The sequence below is a fragment of the Podarcis raffonei genome, chromosome 6 (genome assembly GCF_027172205.1).
Source record: "Podarcis raffonei isolate rPodRaf1 chromosome 6, rPodRaf1.pri, whole genome shotgun sequence".
Taxonomy (NCBI): domain Eukaryota; kingdom Metazoa; phylum Chordata; class Lepidosauria; order Squamata; family Lacertidae; genus Podarcis; species Podarcis raffonei.
This window is the reverse complement of record NC_070607.1, coordinates 49654651-49676395: the sequence shown is the minus strand read 5'-3', so window position 1 is coordinate 49676395 and position 21745 is coordinate 49654651. Positions and strand designations below refer to the sequence as shown.

The following is a 21745-nucleotide window of genomic DNA, read 5'->3' as shown; positions in this document are numbered from 1 at the left end:
GCCCCAGATAAGCAGCTCTGATTTATGGAGGAACAAAAAAGCGTAAGACACAAAATTTAAATTTTAAAAGGAGTAGGGAAAATCACCTCTTACTTCCCTTAACAAAGTGTGGCTGACATATGTATGAGGTAACTAGTCCACCGTGTTTAATTCTGAACATATCCCCTATATTAGGGGTAGCTAATCTGTGGCCCTTGGAGTACATCATCCCTGACCATTGGCCATGCTGGCTGGGGCTGATGGGAGCTGGCGGTCAACAACGTCTGGAGGACCACAGGTTAGCCACCTTGCCCTATATGTTTTGTTAAGGCTCTGGTGATGAAATCAAGTCCCTAGACTTCATGGTTTCATGGAACAACTTGAAAATGGGCAGCATCTAAAATTGAGCACCTCAAAATGGAAGGGGTGCACCTCCCTAGAGACACCTTCCAGAGACAAGAACTATGCCACGCCAACAAATAGTTTCAGCATCCTTTCTGGATTGCTTATAGAATGAATCTTACCTGTAGCAGTTGTTGTGGAACTTGTTATATGATGCCATGGTGATAAGTCCACCCCAGGCACAGCCCAATGAATAGAAGATCTGGGAAGCCGCATCTCCCCATACCTATGAAAGACAAGGAAAGGGCATTACCAGCACAGCTCCTTGCCTAGTTTACACAAGCCCCCAAACTCCTATGGTAAGGAGGGGAGGGGAAGAGGTGGTGTGATCATGAAATCCCAGAGATCATGTCCCAGGGGCAACAGCTCAAGCCTACCAGGCATTCCACACAAGTACCTTTGCATCAAGAATTTTGTCCCACTGCGGTGTCAGATAGTACATGATCCCGGTAACGGCTCCTTCAAGGGTTATCCCCCGCACAAATAGGATTGTCAGCACCACGTACGGGAAGGTTGCCGTGAAATACACAACCTGGGAGTCAATAGGAAAGTTGGATGAGAACATTAGAAGAGTCAGCTGGATCAGGCCAATGGCATCCTGTCCAGTGTTCTGTTGTCACTGCGGCCACTCAGATGCTTGTGGGAAACCTTCAAGCAGGACCCAAGCACAAGAGCACTCTACCTGCCTATGGTTTCCAGCAACTGGACAAAGATGTCTTCTTCCCCAGAAAACTTAGTTTCATCACTGTGTCAGTCGCAACAGGCTTGCAACTTAACTTTTACTCCCTGTCCCGCTCTTAAGGAAAACTTGCCACTGTTGCTACTGCTATTGTTGAATGTTTCTTTAGTACAACGTTTCTCAAACTTGCATCTCCAGCTGTTGTTGGACTATAGTTCCCATCATCTCAGACCACTGGTCCTGCTAGCTAGGGATGGTGGGAGTTGTAGGCCAACAGCAGCAGGAGACCCAAGTGAGGAACACTGCTTTAGTACCAACAGTCTGTTAGGCAGCATGATTTTTCTGCCTATATCATGAATCCGTGTCCCCTGCTTAGTCAAGGTCTAAGCACTGGGCACACAGCTCAGCCTCTTCCTAAGGATCTAGAAGGGCAATTCTGAAGTAAACGTTTCTCACAAGCAACTCGTTATGCCTGGATAAGAGAGGAGGGGTAGACTGTTCACAGGCATTGGGTAGGCCATGTTGGAGGGCCAGAGAGGTCATTGTGCTTTGGGTTTCCATGGAGAAGTTAGAAGAGAAGGAACACTACTTGCTTTTCCTGAGGACTTGACACCCTTGATGAGGCAGAGGAAGACGACGACCCAAGAGACGCCCAGACAACCCAGAAGAGGGAGCCGTACTTCGCCCAGGTTCCCAATGTCATCTGACAGCTTCAGCACATACCGCCTGGGGTAGAAGACAGCAGCACAAACCAGAGTTCATATGTGCTCCAGAAAACACACCCCAACCAATCTGCACCTGCCCAACCTGCCCCCACCCAAAGGTCCAACCCCAGACATTAGGGCTGCTGACATTGCCAGGAGTGACAGCCTATTATGTTAAATGCTGGCGTAATGGCCTTATGACATTAGCTGCTTTGATCAAACAGTTGAAAATCGGAGATAGGAACCTGTGCATAAGCAAGCAAGCAAGCAAGCGAGTGAATGCACACAATTTAGCACTAGCCTCAAGGTTTTGGTTATTTCTAGACCACTTGCATCATGAGACTTAGAAAAAGAAAAAAAATATCACAAGCATCTCTCAGATTCCTATGGGAACAGTCCATTTATAACCCTCCTCACAATATAAGAAACATTTTGGGGCCCGACTGGAGCTGAGGTCAATCAGAAGATGAATATAAAAATAATCCTCAACATATATTCTGTTCCAATCTTGTAATTCAAGAGGCAAAATACACAGGATGGTTTTGAACTTTTAAAGTGAAAATGCTGCAGGCTCATATCTACTATCATACCTACTATCATACCTACTATCTCCATCCCTTGGCTCAGCAATAAAGAGCCTGCCTTCTAATTATCCAGATGTGCTTGCCTCTGGCTGCAAATCCTTAGACACTCTCCCATCATTTATGACAAACAAGAGGTTTCCTCACATTCATTCTGATGACCCATGAAACTTTCAGGACAGCTGCATTCAAAACTTCTGTGCTTGGTCCCTATTTGGGGCAACATCTCTCCAATATGCAGCCTCCCTTAGAGACACCCAGTGATCCCAGGTCTGGAGGGTTTTGGTAACATCCTTAACAATTTAGGTAAGGTAAAAATAAGGCCATGATCTCCATCTGGCATATTTGAACTAAGATGTGTCCATGGTGGTCAGCTTGTCCTCTTGTGAGGCAGGCCCTCAGTTCCCGACTGACAAGCTGGTTCCCTCTTCATCCCACACCCATTTGCCCCCTCCATCATCATCACCTCCAGTATTCCTCACTGGGGCTCGTGCGCTTGGCCGTCTGGTTAAAGAGTTGTGTGAAGTTGAGCGATGACCCAGCTGAGCCATTGGTAACGTCCAACACACCAGCGCAATCAGGTGTGTTCCAGTAGTTGCCGCAGTACGTCCAGGGTAGCACCCGTGTCATTGATGAGAAGAAATAATAGAAGGCAATGCAGATCACAACGTTGTAGTAGATTCCAATGTAGCTGGACACAACCATCATACCATACCCAACACCTGGAGGGAAAGGAAAGCGTGAGCACAAGTTGCAAGGGGGAGAGCTCTAAGGCATCTAGGGATGGGAGTTTGCAGCCAAATAAAGTATAGGGCCTGTGCCAGTATGGACACACATACACTGAGGCTGTGGATATAAGGCACAGGCAGACAAATTGCAGCACAATTTGGGCCTGGTTATGCAATTTGTTGATTTATTATTTAACGTACCAAGATCTCAGCTTTCTGCCTAGTCAGCACTCAGGCCTGCATGCCTGCCCACCCCTTTCACACATTATGCTGCTGCCTGCCCTCCCTGGTTCACTAACAGCAAAGGCACAACTGCAACAAGGAACGTGGGATGCAGGTGGAGGGAGCACACTGGCTGCACAGATGCTGCATCATGCCCTGCATGGTCTCCTGCACTTACAACAGGTGAGACTAAGCATGATGAAAAGGAAGTGGTATTACATGTGCAGTATTACATGTTCTAAATTTTGCTTTTGAACTAATCCTGCCCAGAGATGCCAAAGGTCCACTGCCCCAAAATACTGATTATCTGTCTTAAATTGATTTTGCTCCTAGCAACTCCAGTTGAAATGCAAATACTGTACGGATGTGCGCACAAGTCTCTACCCACACATGGGGCGCAAAGGATGCAGACTGCAAATGTGTTTGTAGCACAATAACCAGACAGAATGTATGCACTGAATGTGCTGCCTCTCACCTTTGAACATGGGGCTAATCCTCCAGACACCAAGGCAGCCCTGGCTAGCAAACTGTCCGAACGAGAGCTCCATGAAGAAGAGGGGGATCCCGCAGAACACCAACATGATGAAGTAGGGGAACATGAAAGCACCTGGAGACAGAAGAGGAAATGAGCACCGGAGAGGAACCATAGCTCAGGGGTAAAGCACATGCTTTGTAGGCAAAAAGGTCCATCTCCAGCATCTCAAGATGAAAAAGCTCAAGACGGGATGTAATATTCATTTGTTGTACTTACATCCCACTTTCCCCTCGTTTAACTCCTCCCCCTGTGAGGTAGGTTAGGCTCAGAGGCAGTGATTGGCCTAAGGTCACTCAGGGAGCTTCATGGTCAAGTAGTGATTTGAGCCCTGGTTTCCCCCATGTCCTAGTCTGAGGCTCTGAACCACTATATCACACCGAGGAAAGACCTCTTCTACCTGGCACACTGGGCTAGATGGACAAATAGTCTTAGTACAAGGCAATTTCCTGTGCTTCAAGCCAGTGGAAAAGGAGCTTCAAAACCCTTAAGAAATGCAGAGATTTCCCCCAAGTGTCATATTCTGGGTGGGGAGAAAGCTGCCCAGAGTGTGGCATGGAATCCCAGTCCTCTCCTGCAGGAGGAGCCCTATACTCACCAGATAGTTGTGTATGAAGCTCCTAGGATACACCTTCGTCTGTGGGGACAAAGTTGCATCCCGGAACTAGCAGGACGCAGCACTGCAATTCCCACCACACACAAACACACACACCAGTGCTATGCCAGAGCACTGGGTTTAGTACCGGCTGGGGGCAGGGAATCACTCCTACCCTGCTATTTGCAACACTGCACACGCTCTAGCCCCAGACAGCGTCAGGGCCAGGACTGTCAGCAAATGTAATACAGAGTGGGTCCTATCTCTCTTGTGCTGCATGCACCCTTCCCCGGCCAATACTCACCTCCTCCATTGCGATAGCAGAGGTAAGGGAAGCGCCATACATTGCCAAGCCCAACAGCGTAGCCAACGCTCGTGAGAACAAACTCGATCTGGTTGCCCCAGTTGCCACGCTTGAGGTTCTCGTCTCGCTTAGCCGTCTCGCCAGGCACAGCACCATTCTGCCAGAAGAGGACAGTCAGTTATTGCAGGTAGGGGAATGGCAAGAGGGTGGGCGGAGGTAAGTTATCCTATTCCTTCCTTCTGGGTCTCCCCTACTGTCAATCCTGTAAGGTCTTCCCACAAAAAGAGGGACTTTAGAAGGGGCAACAGGCAGATAACAAAACAAGTCATATGGATGGGGAGACACACACACAAACACACACCCTTCTGTAACTTTGGATGCTTGCGCTGCTGGTGGTTTAAAGTCACTCCCCTTCCCCAGCTGGAGGCAAAGCAGGCAGGGGGCGGAGAGTTTGATTATGCTAAGGGGGCTGCTACCCCCTGCCTGCCCAGATGAATAGTCCTGGGTCAGGCTGTAGGGAAGCTGGCAGCTGCAGCACATACAAAGCAGGCATAAGAGGAGTCAGCACAAAGGAGCCTCTGTGCCTCTTCCCTCTGCCTGCCTACTGATGGAGCGCAAGAGGCCACAGGAAAGGCAAGCAGATCCCTTTACTCACTGGCAGGGAAGCTAAGCCCATCAGGGCATCAGAAAAGCCCTGCTGGACCCCACCAAGCCCCACCTAACCCAGCATACTGCTTCCATCAGTGGCCAGAACAATTGCTTTGGGAAGCCCACAAGCCAGGAGGGGGGCTTCATGAAGATACCTGGTGTTTTGTCCCTGGCACCTGATATTTACAGATTTATCTGAATCATTTATGTCATTACTTCATGAATGAACTCTCCATGTGGAGGTTTCATTTAAGCCAGAGGTTTTCAACCTTCTTGAGTCCATGGCTCCCTTGACCAACTACGTTCTTTCTGTGGCACCCCTGTGGGGCTCAGGAGCCCAGTTATGTCACCACTTGCTTGCAGAGCTGGCAGCCTCACACACTTTTTCGAACACCCCCCCCCTTGTGGAGTGTTCCCTCAGCCTCCTCTCCGCTCCCCTCTCCTTGGGAGTCCTCCAGGCAGCACCTTAAATTGGGAGGCAGCAGTGGCTGCAGCAGGAGCCGCTGGGCCTACATGGCAGATAGGCTCCCCTTCAGCACAGGGCACTCGGATCCCAGGCAAGCCTTGGAAACAGCAAGAACAAGAAAGGCCAGCGCAGTACCTGCCTGCCTGCCCAGCCTCCCAATTGTCTGTCCATTCCCAACAGCAAGGGCTGGCGGACTGGCTGGCTGGGCTCCCTCATCCACTTGCTTGCTTACTCCGAGGCTGCCTCAGCTCCTGGCAACCAACACCTCCTGGCCAGCCCCACAGGCACCAGTTGCCTGGGGAGCTTGTAGCCAGGGCTTCAACAAACAGCTATGCAAGCCTTTGGGAGGTAGATTTGAAAGGGCATCAGAGGAGGGAGGGAAGGAAAGAGGGACAGAGCCCAGTGTTGCCGGCAGCACACCTGACCATCATTCAAGACACCCCAGGGTGCCACAGCACACTGGTTAGAAACCACTGATTTAAGCCATTGTGACCGACTGCTGTTGAGACTTCGCATCCTGTAATTATTTATCGCCCTTTACAAAGCCCTATAAGCCAGTGACCATTACTGTATCCTGTGACAGGGAATGCCCAATGTTAACTATGTTTTGTGTGAAGAAGGAACAGAAATATACTCGTGCTTGTTCCTGGCAATCTCAGGAGGAAAACTGGATCCTCTCTTTGGCTCTTGGTAGCTAATTCAGAATATGCCCATTGAGCGTACAGTCTATGGATGTTTACATGGCATCACTAAATTGCCCTTTTATAGATGTTAAGTCCCTTTTATACTCACAATAAAAGTGGGGAAATTACTATATCTGACCTGTCAGCCCATAAGTGAGAGCTGTTCTATTAAGAACATATAATGGTACACAGACTACAGGCAACTCCCCGTTTGCATGAGGATTGAGTTCCGGGTCACTGCGCATGTCAGCGGTCACATGTAAGCCTGTTCCACCCCCATCTGGGGCCAAAAACAACATATGCACCAGCAAATTTGGGTTGCACAGTTATAACTTGTGTGACAAGCCAGCTTCTTCCCTGTAAGACTGGAAACTGGTGGGAAGAATGCACTAGAGAGTGGAGAGGGTGGGGAGAGAAACACTTGCTTTGACGCAATGTCATCTAATCTCCCCAAAAACAATTCCGAACCAATGGTCATTAAATAGCCAATGTTATCTCCCTGCAAACAAATCAGGGCGAATGCTTAGTAAACAGGTCATCTGGAAGGAAGTGCCCACGGTGTGTCTATCTGTGACAAAGGCTGGTTATTGGCTGTAGTAAAAGGATATCACCAGGAGAGGGAGCCTCAGTCCTCCTTAATCATACCGAGTCCTTTAAGGTCTGTCGGAGAAAATAAATGATACTAAAAAATCTTGGCCCATCACCCTAGAGTTCCCCTTCCGAATGTGTCCAATGCTAGCCCAAGCCTTAGACATGCCCCCAATTTCTCTATCCCCTAAGGGGCAGGGGGAAGAACAGAGGCTACTTGCCGCAGCGTTGACAGAGCCAAGGTCTGAGCTACCTTTGGAACAGTACGACTTCCAAGTGGCTGGAAGCACTCAGCCGCACACAGAAGAAGCCCAAGCACCACACAGGACAGGATGCTGTCATCAAGCGTAGCCGCTTTCCGCAGGACAAAAATGGAGCTTTTGTGCATCTAGCTCCAACCTGGCACCACCAGTTCCCTGTACTGCCCAAGGATAACAATGGCAGCCTTCAGATCAAAGGAACGGGAGATGTGCTGTGTCAACAACAAAGGCTGGCTTCTCTTCCCTTAGAGCGGATGGGGCACATCTGGCCGTGCTCTGGAGCAATATTTCTCTGGCGGCTCCTGCCTGTACCTTGCCCCCTCCTCCTACTGAGAGATGGGACATCACCTGAAGATGCTTCTGGGTTCAGTTCTCCTGCATGAGACTTAAGTGATCGTTAGTTCGCTTGCCTACCTACTTGAAGGGTAAATCAGAATTTGAAGTAAGTTGGGTCAGCAATTTGCAAAGACTCTCTGTCAACTGCCACTTGTAAAATTATTAACATCTTATTAAGAAAATTTCAGTTATAGAGAAAATAAAGTGATAAAAGAGAAGGGAGAGAGAGAAGTACAAATAAAAAAGCAAAAAAATAAAAAATAAAACATAAGAAAAGACATAGGATACACTAAATATAATCAGCTACACTCCCATACATATAGATATATCAGTACTATTATTGTCCAGATACATATATGGTTATTAATAATCTACTATATTCTGTATAATCTCATTCCAAATGTCAATATATTTCACCTATTATTCATAAGCAATTAAATAAACCATGACAGAGCTGTTTCTTTCCAGTTGAAGGAGAGATCTGTCAATAAGCAAAGATTGGGAGCAGGGCGTTGCAGCTGGCGCATCCTAGAATCCCTTGGTTATACGGATGGATGATCAGCCCTGTGCTAGCAGCTTTTGCATCTTGACTGTTTAAAGCAGGGGCAGGGAAACTTGTGGCCCTCCAGACACTGCAGGGCCGAAATCCCCACCATCCTCAACCAGGGATGCTGCGGTTTGTAGTTCAGCCACAGGTTTTCCCAACCCTGGGTTTAAACCTCCCCAACCCAATGCTGCTGCTTCTCATGAGGGTCTAAAGCATTTCCTTTTATCTTCTGAGAAACTCACATTGGCTCCTGTGGTTTGCACCTCACACCCAGCCAGTGATCCCTCCAGGTGCTGGTGTGTTAGGAAGAGGGTGCTGCACTTGAGTGCTTATGAGATAGGTCAGCTTTACTACAGGAAGGGAGAAAAGAGGGTATTGTAAAGAAAAAGTGGGTGTCCTAGGAAAGGAGCGCTTGGCCTTTGTGGGCCCTCCTGTTCATGGCTGGGGATCCAGCAGCAGCCTGCCCCTGCCCCATGTTCCAGGATGCTTTGCTGGGGAGGATGTTGCTCCCTGAGCCCCACTACTTCTCAGGAGCTCTGAGATGAACAGGCTGCCAGCAGGAGCGTTTCGCAGGAGCCTCTCCTGTGGATGCACCTCCTTTGCTCTCCCCCTGGTGCACGCAGCACACTCCACGTAGGCGCACGTGGCTGCCCGCTGATCGCAAACAATTGCTGTGAGCACTCAGCAAATGGAAGCCGTCGTTTCAGCTTTGCCTCCTGCCACTGGGATGGGAGGGGGCTGGCAGCCGGCGAGTTGTGCACCTAACCGTGTCATTCAATTAGAGCCAGCAGCCGCTCTGGCACAGAGCTGCCAAGGAGCCATCTGCTGCGCTAACTGGGGGGACTGGCAGGGTACGGGAGAGCCACGCCTGCTAGAAGTGACCTCTGCTGTGAGCCCTGGCCATGGAAGCCGGAGTGGGGATTGTGGCATCATGGGGACTCAGCGGCAGCCTAAAGGATCACCTCCAAGGATCTCCTTGTTCTGCAAGGGACAGGGAGACCCTGCACACAACCTGTCTCCAAAGAAAAGACTGCACACACAATACATTTATAGCACACACCCCCAAAGAATCCTGGGAGCTGTAGTTGGTTAAGGGTACTGTGAAGTGTAGCTCTATGAGGGGCAAACTACACTTCCCATTATCCTTAGGGGGGGTGTTTTAAAAGTATGGTATGTACACAGCCAAAGGTATACATTTGCCAGTGGCAATCAGGGAGTAATACCACATCCTAATATCCTTATCCCAGTCTTTCTCTGTATTCTTCACATCCACCCTTGACACGAGGGAGGCTTGAAGTCATTTCCCCATGATAAGTGGAGTCTTGGAGGGGCAAATGCAAAGAGGGAAAATCAGCAACACTTTGCACACACAGAATGCATCCCAACCATAGTTGCAAGACAAGGGAGTCAGGCCAAGAGACAATCCTGCATCATGGCAACGTTTGACCCAGCAGTTCCAAGGGCTGCTCTTATGGGGGATGTTTGTGTTTTAGGGGCAGAGAAACTGGCACTTTTGAAGAGCTGTGGCACAATATGACCTTTAACAGATGTTGCCTCTCCTCCATCAATTCTGAAATGAGAAACAGAATATGAACAGAGCCCCAGAGCATTCCAAGACTAGCAGTGAGATACATGTATTTATGCATATTTGTCCCAAGGTTTCTCTGCATGCTTGTTTACAGAAAAGTATGTGTGTAACTGTTACATACCTGCACATATATATGTGTATACATGCATCTAGCTATGTGCAAATAACCTTGCAGGGTTTGCTTACAGAGGGATAAGGTTGATGGCCTGAGCATTGCCAGCAACTTTCCCTTGGTGCCTTTTGGCTGAAGGCTAAACCAGCCCTGCCACATGGGGTCTTTAATATGGGTGGCTACTCTTAACCAAACAGCCTTCTCCCTCCAGATACAGTCAAGCTGTTACTGCATAAATGCAGCTTCTGGAGGGGCAGTTCTGTTAATCTGTTGCAGCAAAACCAACAAAGTGCCTTGTGGCATCTTAAAGACTGAACCAATTTATTACAACACTATTATCCTCATTTGGTACTGTAAATACACCACACACTCACACTGTGCATAGCAAGAAGAAGAAAAAGGACAATCAGTGGAGCGGAATGGCAATAAAATGCAAAAAGTACATGCAAAGACTGATTTGAACTTAAATGGGGATGGGAAGAGCAGCAGCATTCACAACAGCAGTAACTAGTAAAAATACAACCATCCTAGCATTGTTAATTAGCAAACTGTACTGGGACAGGAACCACTGTGTCTATTTATGCCCAAACGGATACAAGAAAACTTCTTAATAAGTTCTGATTCAGTCCTTTCAGCTGCTGACATCTCTCTTTAACATTTCCATGTTGAAGAGAAGCAGCTTCCAGGCCAGCAGTGGAGTGTGTCGGAAGAATTAAATGTTCGCTCAGTGGATTCTGATAAAAAGGCAGGTATCTCACCATATCAGACCTGGGCTAGCAGCTCCAGCCCACTTGGATGATGGCATATGTGTAATTTTATCTCAAAGAGTCCCCACAAAGACAATCTGAGGATTTTGGAGTAATAACTGGTTATTCCACTCCTGGCTTTAGTGGCAAGTTTCCTATTAAGGTTCTGGGTCTGTACCCACCTGAAGGAAGCTTCTTTCTTTGGCTTTGTAAGATGTGTGACACAATGGACAGCAGAGGCTCCTCAGTGCTTTTCCACTTAGACCAATAGGCCTTTCACCAGGGCACAGCAGGGAATCTGGGGCAGAGAGAGGAAGTGCTAGCACCCCCTCCCTTTCTCTCACTCGCGGAAGCAGGGAGTCCAGATGCTGTAAATCAAGCAACGAGTGCGTTTCCAGCTCCCCTCCCGCTCTGCCCCCCATTCCTTCTGCATTGATCGAGTCCTTGCCGGGCGCTTGCGGCCATTCATGTTCCCTGAGCATGGGCTCGGGACGAGATGTTCAGGCGGCAGCCACATGTGACCGCGTGGCACGTTCGCTGGCGCAGTTCATGGGGTTGCCAGCCTGGCTACACAGCACTTTGCAAGGAATTGGATACACAGCCTGGTAGCCTTCCCCATAAGGAGTCATAACGGTGCGGTAGCTGTGTCAGGCTGTTGCAGCAAAAACAGCAAGAATATTGCAGCATCTCAAAGACCTGTGGAATAGAGTCCACTTTATCAGATGCATGAAGCGTTATCCTGCATTTGTTGGTGGTGGGGGTCTCTCTCTGAGTGCATGTATGTATATCAGCTGTGTCTGCATGCCACAATAATGCTGTTGGAAGCGGAGTTCTGATTTGTTACCATGAAATAAACCAAAAATGTAAAGCCAACAACAAAAGTTGACTGCTGTTCACAACTGCCCAGAAATAAATATACCATGAATACGTTTGTTTGTTTTTACACTAAAACTTTGTCAAATCACTATACAAATCGTTATGTATGGCCAACACACAAATCCTCTCTCTAATAATTAGTAAACTAATTAACAATGTGGTAAGATGAGCTACTGTTGCTCAATTCTGGCACAGGTGAGAGAACGGAACTTTTCATAAATTACAGTTCAGCAGTTTCAAGCTGGAAGTCTCCCTCTGAAGTTCCTTTGCTCAAGAAGGTCAGTAACAGTGATCTGGGTGGTTGAAGTGTTCTCCCCCCGCCCCCGGTGGTTTCTGAATAGGGTGGCAGTTTATGATGTTCTAGTACTGTAACATGAAGCTCCAGGGTATCACACAACACAACTGCCTCTATCCTTTATATTCTACTTGTGCCAGCTTGACATTAAAGAATGACTCTACACCATTAGGCTGTGAAGAAAAATGGTCATAGTTCGTCCTACCAGTTCAGCTGCCCTAGCTGGTACACAGTTTTCCATGGCCAAAGGAGCAGCATCTCAAGAGTAAGGGCAGCACTATAGTTGGCTGCAGGTCAGATCCTCCATGGCTGACTTCTTAAAGCATGCTGCTCACTCTGAGTAGCCTAATCCAACTTGAATTGCAAAGCGAGCGCTAATGAGGCTTCTGTTCTGCTTAATTAATGGGAGCTCAGTTCACTCTGGCCACGTGGTGGTCTATTGGGCAGAGAACTCCCAACATGAGCTCAAAGAGAAGGCTGGAGTGAAACTCATGGAAGTAGCCCATTGACTTGGGCAACTCCCAGCATACACTTCTTAGCATGTTAGGATCAAGCCACTCTTTGGAAACTTTGGACCAGTTCATTTCACCTCCCTGAGGAGGAAATGTAGGGAATCGGTCCTCCACTGCTTCTGTTACTACTTCTTAGGGGGAGGTGAGTACCGAGGCTAATCCTCCATTACCATTGCCTTTCCTTCAGCCACTGGAAGAAACTACCAACCCTGCCATTTTGGGGCAGGCAAGACAAGCAGCGGCTATAGCAGAGCAGGAATGGGCCACACATTCCCTTATTAGAGGAAGACATGTGAATTAGTTCCCACAGTGGGTCAGAAATTAAATCAGTTGACTTTTCATGAAGAAAAACTGTCTTGGCAAGAAAACAGGTATTTGGCGGGTCTGGCCAAATCATGTATCGGTGGCAGCAATTTTACCTGTCGCACACAGACAGAATGTTTCACTGTTTGGGAAGATTTATAATGATATCCTCCCAGAACAAGGGCTGATTTAAATCAGTGCTTTAAATAGAGTTTCCAGCTTTCTAATTCATGTATTTACTCAGCAAGTGTATATACTAAACAGATGAAAGTCAATGAAATTCTATATATTTTATACTAAATTCTGCCTCAGCTTTATACTACTACCTAGGAGCATATATGGTCATGCAGCTTTCAATGGCGAAGTTAATTATTCTGTTTGGCATTCTTTCTATACATATGTGTAAAGTCACTTACTTGAATACTTTTATACAGAACTTTCCAGAAACAAGGGCTGGTAGTTACTGTATAGAAGAGCACTGTTTCTCCATGGTTATTTTAATTTGTTTTTTAACATTATTTTGTTTTTTCCCCATTTTGCCAGCAGGACTCCCCTGTAACAGGCTCTCATCACATTGCTAGGGCATGCAGCAATACAGCCTGCTCACGCATTCCCATCCAAGGCCTGCCAAGCATCGTCAGGAAGCATCCAGCAGCTCATTCGTGCTCCAGATCCAAGGGCATAAGAACCTCCTGGAGTGGGGCAGAATAGGAGAAGAACCATGTATGGGACCCTGGGGAAGAATGAGTTGCTGGGTATTCCTAGGGGAAGCAAGAGGTTAACCCAATAGGGGAAGGAACAGCTACACCAGCTTCTAGGGGGAAAGTTCCACACACCTTTCTATACTTGTGGAAGAGGATTCCATTTGGATCAGACATAAGAAGGTGATTCATAAATTAAAAAATAGCAGCAACAACAACAACCCTGGTCCAACAAACCAAAGAATAAGCTATGAGAACACAGACTCCTGCCTCTTCCCTTTTCTATTCCTTAATTCAACATTTCCTTGTTTCCTGAAAGAGTTTCCAACAATATATGAACTAGGAAATGATCATTTGAGTGATCCCTGTCAAGCAGGATAACAAACCATGGACTGCTATCTTGGTTTGTAGGGATCATTCAAACCACAGTTTCTTAGTTTGGACATCATGGTTCGGATGCCACCAGTTTAATAACTTAAGTAGTACTGAATTAAAGTCCATGTGGGATAAAAATGAAAAGTCTAAAACAAGCTGGTAGGCAGACACACACACTTTCATTATCAGTTTATGATTCCAAGCTTCTGTTCTGACTTTGTACTTGGCAGTTCTAGAGTGGCATCTGTCTTAGCCTATTGCAGCAACAACAAAAGGGTCTTGTGGCATCTTAAAGGACAACAAATTAATAAAGAGAATTACGGCATAAACGTTTGTGGACTACAGTTGATTTCATCAAGTACATAAAGTTGCAGGTATATCTTCACATGGTTATTTGGGGGGAGGGTTTTGAAGAATTGCAAATGCTGATGCCAGAGGTAGTAATAAATTGTGTAATTAACAGTGGTAATTTACAAAACAGTTGTTGCTGATAACACAGAAACCCTGACATTTGTAAGCTAGGTTGCATGCAGAGTGTGATAAACAAATAAGCAATGTCCCAAATTTCCAATTCAGTCAACAAATTATAGCACTGAACCTCTTGATGAATTCAGTGGTTTTACACTGCAATTTCTCTTTAAAGCTCTGTGATGTCCTTGGTTTCAGCATGCATGCACAGGGGCCTCCTGTACGGACATGGTGCAGCTATTTCATCACACTACATTGGTACAAGATGCCTTTGTGCAGGTATAAATGTATCACCTTACGTGCCAGACAATCATGATGAAAGCTACCAAGTTCTTGGTCTGCTGTGGAAGCACAGGTTTCTACCAAATTCTACCTCAGGTAGAATTGTGAGCACTCCTTAAATGCTGTTTGTTAAGTCTGGATTTCCTCCCCATACATAGGCAGTGCACCAGGAGTCATCATTCTCCAGACATTTAGCTTGCCTCTCTCCCATTACTGAAATGTTGTGGTTACTTGAGGGGGGAAATGCATTTTTAAATGTTCACCTCCCCAGGAAGGCTCTTTATCCCTGGTGTGCTCCTGAATATAGATTCTTCCTGGTGCTGCCACTATCCCCATATGAGTGCGGTACTATACCTTTCCTCACTATTTGTGACTATTGCGGAAATACCAAAGCCTCAATGGACAAAAGCAAATGCTGCAAATGTTTTCATATTCAGCTGGAGCCATGTTGGAACTGATCCTGAGCAATAGTTTGAGGTGGCAAAACTAGGGGAGCCATTTACCCTGAATCCCCATGGATGCCATTAACCTGCTTCTTTCTCTTCTTGCTCTAACAAAGCACAAAAGGGGAAAGTACCACAAACTTCACTTTTTACTTACAATGCTGGTGAAAAGTGTGTGTGCATCTATATTCACATACATGCATGATTTTGCATCCTCCTACCTGCACCCATCAAGTCAGGACTCATTCACACTTCCACATGCCCTGCTGCTTGCCCTCGGGGAAACCCAATCTTTACTGCTGAATTGGAGCAAACATCAGTTGGGTTTTTGTCCAGATTGACATTTGCTCTGATTTAGCACTAAACAGCAGGCTTTCAGGAAGTTGTGGGGCATAGGCAAAACCACTCAGACCCATGTTTTCCAGGCATGGGACAAGCGGAAGTGCGGAAGTGTAGACGAGCCCTCAGTTGCATAGCAAATGTGGTACAAATACATACTGAATTTGACCCAAGTGATGACACAGATCAGAGAGTCACCCATGGTTTCTCCTAGAGACACAGCAGGATTTCATAGGCATGAGAAGGGGAAGGAAGTTCTTATACCACCTCATGCTCATCCATCAGGACTCCCTGGCAAGAGCTACCTTTCTTATGCTAATTCACCTGTTGGCTCAACTGGTGGGCCTCATGGCTGAGCTTGTAAGGCCACTGGGCTGCTTCCAGAAGGAGGCTTCAATCAGGCAACAGGATTTATGCTAGAGAAGCTCCTGTCAGCTGCACAGCCCCTTCCGGCAAGTGGTTCCCAAGGGACATGCTGCCCTTGCGGTGGTGAAGGAAGAGAAGCAGGTCTGGGCTAGAAGCCAGGTGGCAAGGAAGGCTTAGCTAGGAGCCAAGGGAAATCCCTCTTTTGATCCCAGCTCACTCACTGCTTGAGTCAACTGGAGCCTCACCTGACCCCCACTCATTACCCCACAAAGCCTCCAACTCTGGGGCAGTGCAGGCAAGAAGACAACTAGCTGCTCAGCTTATATCAACAACAAGAAGCCTAGAGCATGCTGGAGTCAAACTGTTCACAACATGATGCCCTCAGTACCAAAGGGAACAGGGAAGATCATTTTGGAGTGCCAGTGGGTAGAGACTGGGCACAGAATGTTCATCCTAGGCTAGGAGCTGCACAACGTGTGTGTTTCTAAATATTCTAGTGGAAGTCAGGAGGAAAAGAGGAAGCAGCAGATATTACCAGAAAAGCTTTTCCCAATTCCCCCAGCCGTGCTGGTCAAAGGGCTCCCATGATCACCTTCACATACTGCACCTTTATTGCATTGAATCAGTGTTGTACTCAATATACAATGGGTCAGAGGGGAGATGACCTTTCTTAACTTATTGAGCGTTCTATGCTTCAGTCTGAAGCCCAAACATTTTAGTAAAAGTCACATAGGACATCCAGCAGAGGTGCTGCTACCCAGGTGTTCTGAAGGCACAGGAGGTCACCACTTGGCTGATGCTAAACAGGTTTGTGGCTGGATTGCCTGAGAACTACATGCATGCCTCCTTGGATCCCATGATAGAAGAAAGGAGGGATATAAGTGTAATAAAATAAAATAACATAATAGATGCTATTCACACAATATGTGAAAGTATATTTAATTGGAGGGAGATGCCTGAATCAGCAGATGTTGAAAGAGTGGATTATTATGCCAGTGAGAAGTTAACATTAAGAATAGTGAATCCAAGTATCAAATTAAATTTTATTCAGTGTTTAATGGACAGGGCTGATCTTTTCTTTTCTTTGCCTTCTTTTGCTACAACCTTTAGACTGCATTCACTATCATTCTATAGATTTTCTCCTTCTCTAACACATATCAAGTATGAGCACGGGGGGGGGGGGGCTTCTCATTTCATTTGCCCCCAAACTTGAATCCTTTTGGCGTAGGAAGCAGCACTTCCAAAATGGTGCTAGGCAATAAATTGCGGGGATGGAAGAGAGAAGCTGCTTTCCTAGGTGGGATGTTTTCTCCGCCTCATCCTTCTCTGGAATTGCAATAGGGTGGTGGCACTTTGGAAAAAAGATTACATAGATCAATCAGCCTTCCTCAGCCTGCTACCCTCCAGATGTGTGGGACTATAACTCCCATAAGCCTCAGCTAGAATGGCCCATGGTCAGGAGAGTGGGCATTATTGTCTACTAACATCCAGAGGGCCACAGATTGGGGAAGGTTGTCCTCCTAGATGGATGACTAAAAAACAAACTTACTTGCCATGTGCATCCTTGGTGCCATCTTGCAGGCACTTTCCCACCTGCCAGTTCAGGGGCTAGAGCTCTTAAAGTTAGGGCCCAGGGGTGGCATATTTTGGAGAAAATCTGCCACCCCTAAATTGCTCTTCAAATTCATTCCCTGTGATGGAGCTTTCAGCTTGCCTCAAGATTGATTCTTGTCACTCTGGTGCTTCTCTATAAGCTCACCTCAGCACTATTCTATATATTTCCTCCATAAATTATTTGCTTATATTACCACCCTCTTAATTCAAAATACTGTATGGTTTAATGGATGTTGAACTAAAGGGAGCCTGTTGAATGGACAGAGGCAGCAAATCAAAGGGTTGTGTCAAAAGTAGCACTGTCCAGCATGCCAAGAATAGCCAAAACAGGTAGAAAAGAATAAGGAACTGAGGTTGTGCATCCAAAAATAAGACTTATGCCACCACAAGTTCTATATACACACACAGCTCTACAAGGTGACATTGAATTGCATTTGGCCCAGTGCAATTCAAACATAGTTTTGAGCTGGGAGCAGGATGAATTCATTATGCAACCCATGACCTCAAAGCAGCTACAGAACCACCTGTATGATCTGTAGCAAGTTCATCAAATCAGAAATCTCACTTTGGGTAAACCTTTGAAAGGAAATGTTGCTCCACACTGCAAAAGAAGTCACCAATTGTGATGTCCCTCCCTCCCTTCATGTACTGATGAGCAAACTTCTTTTTAATCACGGAAATTATTTGTCTGCTTCACTGACTATAACAACGGTTTGGACTCCATCTGGCACCCAGGCTGAACCTTAAATTGCTACAGAAAGCAACTGAGGGTAAAACATATGACCTGATTAAATCTATGCATCAACCCATCAAATGCAGGATAAAAATAAATAGGCAAACTGAGGTTTTAAAAGAGGCATAAAGGAGTGAGCCGGGGACGCAGCACTCAACTCTCCTCACTCCAACCCATACACAAGCTGCAACCACAATCCATCTGGCCTCAGACTTCCTTTAATTGGGATAGATCAGCTTTGTTAGCTATCACATTCAGTGCGACAGCAAGGAAATCGACTGCAGTATCGGAGCCCCACAAGTCAGGTTGGGAGATAACACATACTGTGACCATCCAGGATTTTGGGTAGGTGGGATTAACTTAGTCAAGGTTTAGCCCATGTACAGGCAATTCGTGGCTCTCCAGATGCTGGACCACAACTCCCATCAACCCCAGACAACATGTCCAATGGTCAGGGATGAGTTGCAGTACAGCAATTATTTGGAGGGCCCAGTGGTAGACCTTAATTTTTAGGGCCCTGGAGCTTGAATTGTTATGGGAGCCCCTTTGCAACCAGCAATTAGGTCTGGATAACCACTGTTATCTTCTTCAGTTGGGTTGTTTACAATCTTTACAACATCCATGCTACTGATTCTCAAAACTCTGAGAACTATATACAAAAACAAATAAATAATCAATCTGAGCCATGCAACTCAAATTGAGTCTACTAGACCCATTATTTTTTTAAAGCAATGTGGATGAAAGTTGCTTCTGGGGCCCCTCTGGGATTAGGGGCCCTGAAATTTAAACTTCATTAGTTTCATAGTAGATCCACTCCTGGGTTCCCCCATCCCTGGTTTAGGCTCTTGCCTTCGGAAGGGGCAGTCAAGACTGATTCACAGAAAAGTAGCAATGGAAACTCAGAAGTCTTTGCCGAAGGGAGAGGAGGGGGTATCCTAATCATGATGGCTCTGGTTGTGATGCAAGCAATACATTTGCTTGCAGGTGTTGAGATTTGGTGAAGTTGGCGTTCCATTTTTTAGAGACAGTTCCTAGATATCATTCTTAAAAAGGTGAAACCTGTTTCAAGGTGCTATGAGAAAAAACCAGTAATAGGTCCCACCCCCAATAATCTTAATTAATGAGTTGGTTTTTCTTTTGTACTTGTAGTCATTCTGATACTTCATTTAAAGTTTCATAGTATATTTCTTGGTACATCCAAAACTAAGGGAACTGAACGTGACTTTCATTTTTTAAAGTCATTCTTCCTGGCTGTGGGACTTCTTCTAGAAGTGCAAAAATGCTGTGTTCCGCTTACCGCAAACCAAGTTGCAGAACTTACAAATTGCAGCTGGCTTCCAGTATTTGAAGTTTCTTGCTAGTATTGATATCTCTTGTAAAAATGATAGTATAACCAAGTCAGTATTAATACATTTTTTTAAAGGTTCAATTTCCTCTCTTTTAATTTTACTGCTGACAAATCACCAAAAATATGACTATTCGCCCTATACTATACTTTGTGTTGAAAGCCATGCATATAAAGGTATTGTTTGCTTGTGGCTGATGCAAGACATTTTGCTGCCTTTGGCAAAAGACAAAATGGCGTCTCACCATTCCATGTACAGAAGCCAACTAGATTAGTATTTAAATCTTATTTCAATACTAGCAATGGTATAGTGTCCACCATACCTGACGGCAGCAGACTACTTCTGTGGTTGCAGGATAGGTCACAAGGCAGCATTGTCCACAACAAAATGGTATGGTCTAGGAACTCACTAGGAGGAGAACCCAAGGGGCTGCTGTCATTGCACCCCAGCACCTGGTAAATTAGACAGTCACATCACTCTGTCTAATGGTAGGGCCGGCTTTGTTGACGCCTCTTCTTCTTGCTTTTAGTTGTTTTCACTTTTAAAAAGTTACTGAGAGCATGGATCCTGCAATCTGTTTTAGGAATCCCTCTGTTCAAAGGCTCAGATTAATTCCTTGTCCAAGCCCCTGACCACAGACACTGTCCCAGCAGAGCAATCAGTGCATCTGTATTTGAAGCTTCCCCTTTACTCCACACAGAGCATCAAAAGTTCTGGACAGGTGTTACTAAGAAAAGTGAGGGGAAACTTCTTGGCTCCATGGGCCAGATCCTTAGCAGGATCTGGTCTAGTCTCACAGGCCAAATTTGACAGGTAGGTGAGGCTTCCCACCTGTCAATCACCTGACTGCACAAGGGAATCAGTGCTTTGAGGTCTCAAAGCTATGACTTCAAAGCACCACATGCAGCTAATCCAGCAGGCTTCCGATCCACAAATTGGTGGTGGGCAAGCCTGTTTTCCCTTGCTAATTCACAACAAGGAGTGCACTTCAAGGTTCCTGATTGTGCATTGGCAGCTGCATCTTACCTGCCTCGCACCTAACATCGTATATGACATCAGGTGTGGGGCAGCTGGGGTGGCTGGCCGTATTTGAACCTCTGATGAGCCAAGTTTGGTCCGTGGGCCAGAGGTTCCCCACCCCTGTGCTAAAGTGTGCAGGAAGTGGAGTTACCAATAGCTACATGGCCTTTACAGCCCCTCATGCAGTAAATACTGTTCTCTGGCTCTCTCTAGAGGCCACAGGGAAACACAGCAGCTCCCCACACCTCCAGCTGGCAAATGTAATTTAATGTATATAAGCTGTGAGGGTACAATGGTGACCCCAAAGGTGTAGGGCCTGAGCAGTGCTGGAAAGCATTTTCTGCTACCGGACAACACAGACCATAAGGTGATGGAAGCGAGCACTACAAGAAAGCAAGGGCTAGAGGCCTCAAGAAGAAAAAGGCCACCTTACTGAAGTCCACAGCGGGGGGGATAATGCACATGTGCAGCCACAAAAGTTTATTCACTCACACCTACAACCATAACCAACCTTAAATGCAGACTTTCTGGCTTCATAAAGCGGATGGAATGGCAGCCAAGGAGCAGCCCCCCCTCCCTGCACTCCTGTATGTTTATGGGCTGGAGCCCCCAAACTGTTTTATGCATCTCCACCCTCATGAGAAACAGCCTGGCAGTGATGCCTGAGCCACATTGAGCCTGGCAATTCCTCACCTCTTTGCGCTGTCTCCCCGGGAGCCAGCACAAAGAGGCTTTGAGAGAGTGTGGTTACCAGCTTTCATTGAGTCTCCGGCATTAACTTCTCCCCTTTACCCCCTTTTTAAACTTGCTGTGGCAGCCGCAGCAACAGGACCCCCTCGCTTCTTTGTGGAACTCGAACACTCACACACACTCACACACTCACATGAATCCTTCCTCCCCCATTGGAAAAACGGCTCCCTCCCCTCCCCCTCACTTTAGGGCTTTAGGGAAGATTCCCCACTGACCTGCTCTTGGGGGCAGGGAACCCCTTGGCTGCTCATTCCCGGTATCCTGGGGCGTTGCTAGAGCTGTGGCTGTTTGCTGCCTCCTTCACATCCAGCCCCGCTGCTACTGGGGCGGTAATGTGCTTGCCTCTCCCTCATGAACTTGGCATTACTCTCAGCTCAGTTCTCCCAGCACCATGCTGCCCCCGCCTGCCCAGTGCCCAGCACCGCGCTGCCCAGCACTCGCCAACATTCTATACCCAGCCACATGGCTCCCCTCTACTGCTGCAATCTCTCCCTCTCTCACACACACAGAGGAGCCCACACTCCCAGAAGGACCTAGGATCACCCATTTCCTCTGCTATTAAGGCTGTATACACCCCACCATCACCAAATCCTGGGAACCATAGTTTATCCATTCACAGAGC

The 21745-nt window shown here is 46.8% G+C and overlaps 1 protein-coding gene across 3 annotated transcripts in view; it reads right to left on the bottom strand.

The window, feature by feature from the left end:
• The window catches only part of SLC6A9 (solute carrier family 6 member 9), a 55187-nt gene that overhangs the window by 6064 nt on the left and 27378 nt on the right, over window positions 1–21745 (bottom strand). For 2 of the 3 annotated variants that reach the window (XM_053392685.1, XM_053392684.1), the window contains exons 3-8: window positions 4727–4883; window positions 3771–3902; window positions 2812–3067; window positions 1654–1786; window positions 779–913; window positions 504–607 (exon numbers count right to left, since the gene is read on the bottom strand). In XM_053392685.1, the coding sequence (XP_053248660.1) occupies window positions 504–607; window positions 779–913; window positions 1654–1786; window positions 2812–3067; window positions 3771–3902; window positions 4727–4883 (917 nt within the window). Of the gene's footprint in view, window positions 1–503; window positions 608–778; window positions 914–1653; window positions 1787–2811; window positions 3068–3770; window positions 3903–4726; window positions 4884–21338; window positions 21442–21745 lie in introns of those variants that run through there. The other variant, XM_053392683.1, reaches the window with a different exon arrangement.